Source organism: Sinocyclocheilus rhinocerous, unplaced genomic scaffold (assembly GCF_001515625.1).
Source record: "Sinocyclocheilus rhinocerous isolate Xijiao unplaced genomic scaffold, SAMN03320098_v1.1 scaffold1150, whole genome shotgun sequence".
Lineage (NCBI taxonomy): Eukaryota > Metazoa > Chordata > Actinopteri > Cypriniformes > Cyprinidae > Sinocyclocheilus > Sinocyclocheilus rhinocerous.
In genome coordinates this window covers 779,130-788,514 of record NW_015666491.1, presented here as the reverse complement: position 1 = coordinate 788,514, position 9,385 = coordinate 779,130, and the positions used below count along the sequence as shown (strand labels likewise).

General features: G+C 37.7%; 2 protein-coding genes across 4 annotated transcripts in view; one reads left to right on the top strand and one right to left on the bottom strand.

Annotated features, from left to right (window-relative positions):
• Positions 1-8,342, bottom strand: part of LOC107732443 (UDP-N-acetylhexosamine pyrophosphorylase) — a 13,568-nt gene extending 5,226 nt beyond the window's left edge. For 2 of the 3 annotated variants that reach the window (XM_016543779.1, XM_016543781.1), the window contains exons 1-5: positions 7,172-7,351; positions 6,274-6,566; positions 4,970-5,174; positions 3,769-3,944; positions 3,258-3,430 (exon numbers count right to left, since the gene is read on the bottom strand). In XM_016543779.1, coding sequence (XP_016399265.1) covers positions 3,258-3,430; positions 3,769-3,944; positions 4,970-5,174; positions 6,274-6,566; positions 7,172-7,305 — 981 coding nt within the window. In that variant the 5' untranslated portion in view covers positions 7,306-7,351. Of the gene's footprint in view, positions 1-3,257; positions 3,431-3,768; positions 3,945-4,969; positions 5,175-6,273; positions 6,567-7,171; positions 7,352-8,162 lie in introns of those variants that run through there. The other variant, XM_016543780.1, reaches the window with a different exon arrangement.
• A 154-nt stretch (positions 8,343-8,496) lies between these two features.
• Positions 8,497-9,385, top strand: part of uhmk1 (U2AF homology motif (UHM) kinase 1) — an 11,333-nt gene continuing 10,444 nt past the window's right edge. The window contains exon 1 of the mRNA XM_016543777.1: positions 8,497-8,850. Coding sequence (XP_016399263.1) covers positions 8,746-8,850 — 105 coding nt within the window. The 5' untranslated portion in view covers positions 8,497-8,745. The remainder of the gene's footprint in view (positions 8,851-9,385) is intronic.

Sequence of the window (9,385 nt, the reverse complement as noted above, 5' to 3'; positions counted from 1 at the left end):
ATATGTCTGGCGGAAATCCAATACAGCTCACCATCCAAATAACAGCATTCCTACAGTAAAGCATGGAGGTGGTAATGTCCTGTTATGGCGGTGTTTCTCTGCAGCAGGGACTGGAGCACTTGTCAGGATAGAAGGAAAAATGGACGGGGCAAAATGAAAACATCATCAAATACTTGAGGAAAATCTGCTGCCATCTGCCAGAAAGTTGTCAATGGGAACATGACAATGACCCAAAGCACACAGCAAAACTGACCACACAGTGGTTAAAGGAGAAAAAGGTGAATATCCTTGCATGGCCTAGTCAGAGCCCAGACTAAATCCCATTGAAAATCTGTGGAATGACTTTAAGACTCCAGTCCACAAACAGTCACCATCAAATTTAACTGAACTTGAGCAGTTCTGTAAAGAAGAGTGGGCAAATATGGCAAAGTCCAGATGTGCAAAGTTACTAGAGACACATCCCAACAGACTAAAGGCTGTAATTAAAGCAAAAGGTGGTTCAAAAAGGATGTGATGTGATCCAACAAGTGATTCCTGTTTTTTTTTGTTTTTGCTGACCTGTTGGCGTTATATCTTTCACTTGGATGTTATAAGTTGCATTGAGTAAATACAGCTGGATAAAACAAAAACTGTGTCCGTCTTCATTTCAGGCTGCAAAGCAACAAAATACGATTATTTTAAAGGGGGTGATTCTTTTCTATACCCACTGTATATATAAATCCTATATTTTTCCTAGCCCTATATACGGCAATAGTTATATCAGCCAAGATTACACAATAGATCTAAAAAAAACGAACAATTTACCGTAACAAACCCTGTAAATTTTTGTTAATGATTAAATTTGATTTAGCTTGTGTTTATCAGTTGTCATAAAGATTGTATCACATGTCAGCTGACAATTTGTCATAACTTTAAGTACTAAGCCCAGTTTCAGTTTAATTTTTTTGCCACATCAGCTTCACAGGTTATTTCATGGCAAATATTATACATTAGAAATATAGTAGAACACAATACAAAATACAATAAACATAAATAAATTAAAAACAATTATAAAACAAAGTACTTTAAATTTACTTTTAAAAGAAATTGTAAAATTTTTCTGGGTCTGTAAAAGTTTTCTGGGTCACCAATCAATAAATGTCCATGAGTTAATCTACTATGTCCAATACGACACCTTGTATACACAACTTGAAGTACTTAGCCCAAGACTAAAACCATTTGTTAAAGAGGTCTTTTTAACATTTAAAGGAATTTAGGTTGAAAGACAAATCTACCAATACTGTAATGTCGTTTCTGTGTAAGTACTAAACTAGCTGCTGTGTTTGAATGGGCCACACACTCCTGTGTGCTGTGTTAGCCTGAGGTCTGTGCTAAATTACAGCAGGGGCAAAAGCAGAAAACCCTTTCCATTCATCTGAGTAACAAATTACAAACTTCTCGGTTGATGATGGGTTAGCACTGGGGGAGGCTTCGAGCTAAAGCCACTTTAAATGCATGCTTCAGAAATTATGAGGGGTGGCTGGGTCCAAATTTTCTTACCATCGTCCCCCTGGCACGCAGGAACTGTTTAACTGCCAGCAGCTTCTGAGAGCTCAGTATTCAAAACCAGCTGTTGAATATTTGTCTGAACTAAATATCACATGCAAATACTTTCATGAATCACATATCGTATGCTAATGATTCAGTTTGAGACTCAAAGGATGCATTTAAGGCATTTTTTTTCATACTGTGAATTACAAAATCAATCCCTCACTTCCAATTGTTCGAAATAACTAATCATAAAAAAAATCCCATTAAGAAAGAACAGAGAGAAAGAATCAGAATCAGAGCAGAACACTTTTGTCAAAAATTAGATAAGACAGAAATATCGGTCCATGAAACAAGCACTTCCAGATTCCTTGAAATACTAAAGTCATTACGTCACTAACCGGTCACACAAGAACATGTTGAGTTTCACTCGTGTAAATGGTTCACAAGAACACACCTACTGTGAATCTTTTCATAATAATAGTCACAGATACATATTTAGCATTTTGTATTGGATATATCTGTATTGTTACAAACATCTTCATTCCTGATCATGTAAACGGTAATGCATGATAGCAGCTTCAACCTAGCAATCTGGCTTCCATTGCATCATAATAACCATTATAATACGTCAAAAACTGTGAGGCTACACTGCGAATAATGGCTAAATTAATTGGTATCCTGCATCACAAGGCTGGTTATATAAGAGTTTTAAAGGCAATTTAGCTCCTGACTGGAGACCATTTAAAATGTCCAGAATAACCACTGTTCCTTGTAAAAGTATTTTCCCCTTTCTTGCTGTTGTTGTTCGCCGTCTGCAAAAGCATATGTGAACAAGTTACCTGAAATTACACTCCAAGGAACCAAAATAAATTGCTGTTTGAAGGTGCTGCTAAGTGCAGGGTCCCATCAAAACATTCCTAACGTAAATATCATTAAACAACAATTTTAACAATCATCAAAAAGTATCAAAAGTTTGTGGTCTGTACGTTTTTTTTATTATTATTATTATTTATTTGATCAAAAATATAGTAAAAACAGTAATATTGTGAAAAACATTACAATTTACAGTAACTATTTTAAAATATTTTAAAATGTAATTTATTCCTGGCAAAATCCTACATTTTTAGTAGCCATTCCCTCCAGTCTCCAGTGTCACATGATCCTTCAGAAATGCTTCTAATATTCTGATTTGGTGCCCAAGAAACATTCCTTATTATTATCAATGTTAAAATCAGTTGTGCTGAATTTTTGTGGAAACCATGATTGTTTTTGATGATTCTTTGATGAATAGAAAGTCCAAAAGAACAGCATTTATTTGATATAGAAATCGTGCGTATTATTATGTTGTTACTGTCACTTTTGATCAATTTAATGTGTCCTTGCTAAATAAAATTTCATTTAAATTTTTTATTTTTTATTTTTTTTAAAGGACCCCAAACAATAGTGTAAATTCCTGTATATACAGTTTTTTTTTCTGAGCAGATGCTCCATCTAGTGGACTAACAAAACAAGTTTTGTTTGAAATATGTGACAAGGAACTTAATTCCACAATAAATTACTAGAAAATAGCCGAGCCAGGGAATTGACCACAAACACAGATTAAAAACAAAAAACTAAATTTATTTGCGGTGCATTCGTAATAGAACTGTATTTGCATAAAGATTTTTGCATTATGTATAAAAGAGGAAATACCTGCAAGGGCAGGGCTGGATATGTTAAGGACTGACCTTTGCACCACAATCGGCTCCTTTCAGTGTACAGAAACCAATGAAAGCAGGGTCAGCCACTTTCACGAGAATGTTGTCTACGCAGTAGACGTGGATGCAGGAGATTCCTCTTGTCTCCATGTCCTTCATAATGTTCTGTGTCCCCAGAGCTCTGTACAGGCCCCCGTTTCCATCTGAATATGAAGATTAACACAAATATAAGTGCTGAATATTCACTTGGGTATTTCTAATTATGAATCTTAGCAAGCTTTTCGGTCATGATATCACGTTGTTGGCTAACTGTAAGCCTACTTAACCTGGAGTTTCTTTGGGAAATTTCTAATGGGTTTTTAGCAAAGTCTTTTTTGATTAATGAGTAAAGTAAGGTCTGTGGTTCAGATTACTTGAAGAGGCTTTAATGTTTCATTCAGCAACATGCTGTACATTTTTTTCAGTCATGCCTCATATGTGAGGTTGCATGAAGTTGTCTATCTATACAGCTAGAGATACTAACCTTGCTTTAAAAACTTACCTGGTGCCATAGCCAGTTTGCCTTTGCCCTCTAGAATAATTTTCCCATTAAAGTCCACAGCGGGAAGCATGCCTTGCTGAAAGAAAAACACATTCTCTTCCTTCAGGCCGAAGTATTTGTGTCGTATGAAGAACTCTTTGGTCATGTCCATTGTTCTGCCACTTGTCATAATGTACCTGATCAATCAAAACATTGATCATGTCATTGCAAGACCAATCTCTCGACAGAATCTTAGCTTAATGCACACTACTGTTTAAAAGTCTATTGTTTTTGTAAGGAGTCTTGCTCACCAAGGCTGCATTTATATTATCTATTTTAATATTTTAAAATGTAATTTATTCCTGTGATTCCAAAGCTGAATTTTCAGCAGCCACTACTCCAGTCTTCAGTGTCACATGATTAGAAATTATTTTTAATATGCTGATTTGGTGCTCAAGAATCAATTCTTATCACAGTTGAAAACAGTTGTGCTGCTTTATATTTTTGTGGAAATCGTGATACATCATTTTTTAGGATGCTTTCATGAATACAAAGTTCAAAAGAACAGCATTTATTTGAAACATAATTTTATAAATAAAGTTTTTACTGTCACTTTTGTTTAACTTATTGCATTAATTTCTTCTAAAAACACACACACATCTATGGCCTGAGGTAAATTACTTATAAAAAAGAAAAAGAAAAAAAAAAAAGTATGATGGTATTAGCATTTTTTTCTGGACACAGTAAATTTTATATGCTAAAATGATGGTGATATTATGGTGTTCTTTAAAGTATATTGTCATATGACTACGGCGATCATACAGTGGCACAGTATTATCATCTGTCTTTAAATAATGAGCTAAGATTAGAGCTGATCTTTAGGGCATCATGTGTCATGTATCAGAGGTCAATTCTGCTGGGTAGAGATCGGCTCTAAAAATTATTTTTCTCTTGAGGTCTGACCTAGCTGCTCAGGACGACATGCTGGTGTTATGTCAACCAGATTTCACACTGACTAAACCATGTAACGAGGTCACTTGCATTATGGTAAGTGGGGAGAAACTTCCTCAAGATCAAAACAAGTCTGGTAATCCAAGTAATTAGATTCAACAATCATTGACTCAAACTACTTCCTTGAAAATTTGAAAAGGGTTGTCTACGGCTTCAAATGTAAGTGCACTGTAACAGAATATACTTAAATTATGCATAATGATCATCTTACCATGGAATACAGCACTTCCTTGTGTGCTGTTTTTCAGCGAGCTGTTCCAGTTTTCTGATGCGTTCCGCCTGGATCTGAAAGAGGGTTTTGCGAGAGGGGAGGCCCACATCATACATGCCTTTTGGATATGATACACCCAGCCGTGTCCCTTGACCTCCAGCCAATAGAAGAACTGCCACTTTGTTCTCTGATATACAACGCAGGCCTGTGTGGAATGATGGGAGGTTAGGTCACTTTAGCAAACAGGTGTTAATACTAACTATGTCATACAATTCAAGAAATAAACTGTCATAGGTCACTGCTCCCATTACATGAGTCCTTAATGTGAAATATGCTACATAATGTACAAATGAAACTTACTCAACAATGCTGAGAAAAGACATGGATGCTGTGGGTATAAATGGTCTGGATTCTTAAGCAACAGTTTGTGTTTAATTATTTGCAGATAACAAGGGCAATTATCATCAACTTTTATGAGGCCCGCTTTATCTAACATAAATTACTGTTATGCTTGATGTTTCATCACGTCTTGAATATGCTAAAATATGACTTTTATGTGAATTAAAAAAAATGAAGTGTTAAAACAATCATATTAAATTATTAAAAAAATGAATTGAACAAAGATAACATAAAACATAAAAAAAAACACACATAAAAATCATTGGGTATCAGTAATATAGTCTGATTAAAGATGATGTGATGCTGAATGAGCTCAACATGACTTCAGTAAAGCAATTACGTCAAATCTAACCAGAACCAGATGTTTTCAATCCGTTTAGAAGCATCCTCGCCCAAAATGGAGTACTGGTACAAAACAATGTTTATTCAAATTTGAAACCTATTGTTATGTTTTTAAAATAACAAGAGTGGCTTTAAACAGGCTCTGGACAGAAATCCTGAGTTGTTGATTTCTTATCTCTTGGGGGTCATGATTTGTCTAAGGATGGTTCTCTGGGGTCCATTTAGGCGGAGAAGACATTGCATCATTCATTGTGTTTTGTTGTGCAATATTTCTTAGCAACATTTGTTTCTGCTCAACAAAAACATAAGAATTACTATCACATTTGGGTTATATTATTAAATGAAACATAATCTGTTATGCTTTTGCAGTTGTTTAAAATGGCATTGTGTATAATGCCAGTCCACTTGGTCAGACTGGGAAACCAACTTGCTGACCAGCTAAATTCCAAATTGGCCAAGTTGAGAAACCCACTTAAACCAGCAAAGAACCTTAGGTGGTTTCTTTTAGGTAAGGCAAAATACTGCGTTAGATGGAGACCTGTGAAACAATGATCTGAACTCACCCTCTTCTTCCCATTCTTTGAGACATTCACGATCGCGGGTTACACTTCCCAAAACTTCTCGGGGCACCGGCTCCATCCTGGTGTCCACCTTCTCCTGCGAGTTCTGCCCAGATGTCTTCATGGCAGTTTTAAAGAAGTTATTGATCTCCATGAAGTTCAGGCTCTCCAAGTCAACAATCATCTCAGCTTGTTCCTCAGGGCTTAGCTGATCCCAAAACTGGAGGACATGAGACTGCCCGGATTCATTGAGTCTCTCAGCCAGTTTGCTGGTGTCCATGGTCTCTCGTTTAGATCTGAATCAGTCAGTGATGGGACAGAGGCAGAAACAAAGTGACATTGATTATCTAAGAGCCTTAGGTACTCCTGGCAGATCTACCCGTCTTATCCCACCCATAAATTGATAACTACTCTGTGTACGTGCTCCCTCAAATAAACTCGAGGTAGACCAAGTCTAAGGTCAGGTGTGATCTTTACCTTTACTCAAAGATCATCATTTTTGATTGGCTGGAACACAACATAGACCATTACTGGCCATCTGAAAGCCTACTGGACAGTAATCAAGTTTGATAAAAGTCTGACACTCCTGATTAAAGATCACACCTGCTCATAAATTCCACCGGTCTTATTCAATACATCTTGTGCCTACTTGTTCAACATCAATGAATGAAAACACCTGGTTTATTGACAACAAGGTATCCATATTTGTCATAGCATTCATAAAAAGAAACATACAGCCTATAGATGCAATAGCCCGTAAGAATTACCCATATCTAGCCCACATTTGCCCACAAACTCAAGTCGACAGACCGCCTTCTTGACAACAGTACAGCTCTCTGCTGAACCAAACCTTGCGAAATGTTTTGTGATGGTAAAATTAACACCATCATAATATTCTTACCTTTCGTGCAGCTGCTGAACACTTAATACTTCCCTCTCTAAAGGACTAAAGACACGGTTACATCTCCTGAGAGCGTAGCCTTCACTGCCCGGGATCCTCCTCCGACATCCGTCAGACTGACGTGGCAGGACCATAGACTGTATAAAAAGGGCAGGACACACACGGAAACACCAAACCAGTCTAAACGCGCTTCTTTTCCATGTTCCGGCAAGCCCCACCTCCTTCGGACGAATGGGCGGGTCTAACTGCCTCTATGCAGTCCGTGAATAGACAGACGAGCTGTCATTCATATAGTCATAGCCAACAGTGAAACAGATATCAGGGCTGCGTTCAGCCCCGACAAAAACGGTGCAAAATGTTTTTTAAACGGAAACGGTGGTGCGTTGAACACCCTGTTCTGATGACGCAAGAGTTGCAACTATGGCAGCTGAGAAGGACATTATTTGTGTTCTTTTTGAAGAATTTTCGGAGCCTCATGAAATCGGTATAAATACGTGTTTAATACTGCAAAATACGCCTCAAATAAACTCGAGGTAGACCAAGTCTAAGGTCAGGTGTGATCTTTACCTTTACTCAAAGATCATCATTTTTGATTGGCTGGAACACAACATAGACCATTGCTGGCCATCTGAAAGCCTACTGGACAGTAATCAAGTTTGATAAAAGTCTGACACTCCTGATTAAAGATCACACCTGCTCATAAATTCCACCGGTCTTATTCAATACATCTTGTGCCTACTTGTTCAACATCAATGAATGAAAACACCTGGTTTATTGACAACAAGGTATCCATATTTGTCATAGCATTCATAAAAAGAAACATACAGCCTATAGATGCAATAGCCCGTAAGAATTACCCATATCTAGCCCACATTTGCCCACAAACTCAAGTCGACAGACCGCCTTCTTGACAACAGTACAGCTCTCTACTGAACCAAACCTTGCGAAATGTTTTGTGATGGTAAAATTAACACCATCATAATATTCTTACCTTTCGTGCAGCTGCTGAACACTTAATACTTCCCTCTCTAAAGGACTAAAGACACGGTTACATCTCCTGAGAGCGTAGCCTTCACTGCCCGGGATCCTCCTCCGACATCCGTCAGACTGACGTGGCAGGACCATAGACTGTATAAAAAGGGCAGGACACACACGGAAACACCAAACCAGTCTAAACGCGCTTCTTTTCCATGTTCCGGCAAGCCCCACCTCCTTCGGACGAATGGGCGGGTCTAACTGCCTCTATGCAGTCCGTGAATAGACAGACGAGCTGTCATTCATATAGTCATAGCCAACAGTGAAACAGATTGAGGCGCCATCTCGGCTTTTCGGATCTTTAAGATCCGACTATGGTGCGGCACTTCGGACCAATTTGTGCTTTTGCGTTAAAATATGGCATTTGAATCCATCTTCGTCAGCAGTTGGTAGTTAGCTGTAAACGTTGGCTTGCAGGAAAGCACTATGCAAAGATCAGTTTAGCAAAAATAAAGTTTCTGCAAAGGGCAACTAATGGAGCATACACTACTTATTATAAACCTGATAGTATTTAACTCCGATTATTACTGATATTACTCATGGCTTGTAGTTCTAGCTCCAATGCAAAAATGTCCAATCCAAATGTCAGCACACCGGCGATGGCGGTGACACCAGACGCCGTGGATCAGAAGACAAGCCCGGTGGTATTTGAAAGAAGTTCCAGATCTATACTTGTGCTCTTATTATTTTAGTTATTTTGCCTTTAATGTAAATAAGCATGTGCAAACAATATACTTGCTCTTGTGAATTTATTTGGATGTTAATTACATTGTGCGAGCTGTCTCTTTAATACCGCGTGGTTTATATACATGTTGCTGCTGATTGGGCTGACATTTTTGACACACCCACCAAACAAGAGAAAACGCATCTCAAACCCCGTTGCACACCGTTTCCAGGAAACATGTCGTTCAAACGGAAACCGTAGCAAAACGGTGCACACCGGTTTGAGCTTGAACTTGCCCCTGGTCTTGCTGGACAAGAAATAAAAGCGCAATTGAATTTTTTTGTTCCAGACTTTATTCATTTAGTCTATTCAAAAAAGTGCCCAATACCTGGGATGAATAACCTACGTTTTTCTTGTTGGAGTTTTCATTTTGAAGGCACATTCTGGAGAGCCAAATGTAACAATAGTCAATAAGATAAAAATTAAGAAATATTTAATTAATATATATATATATA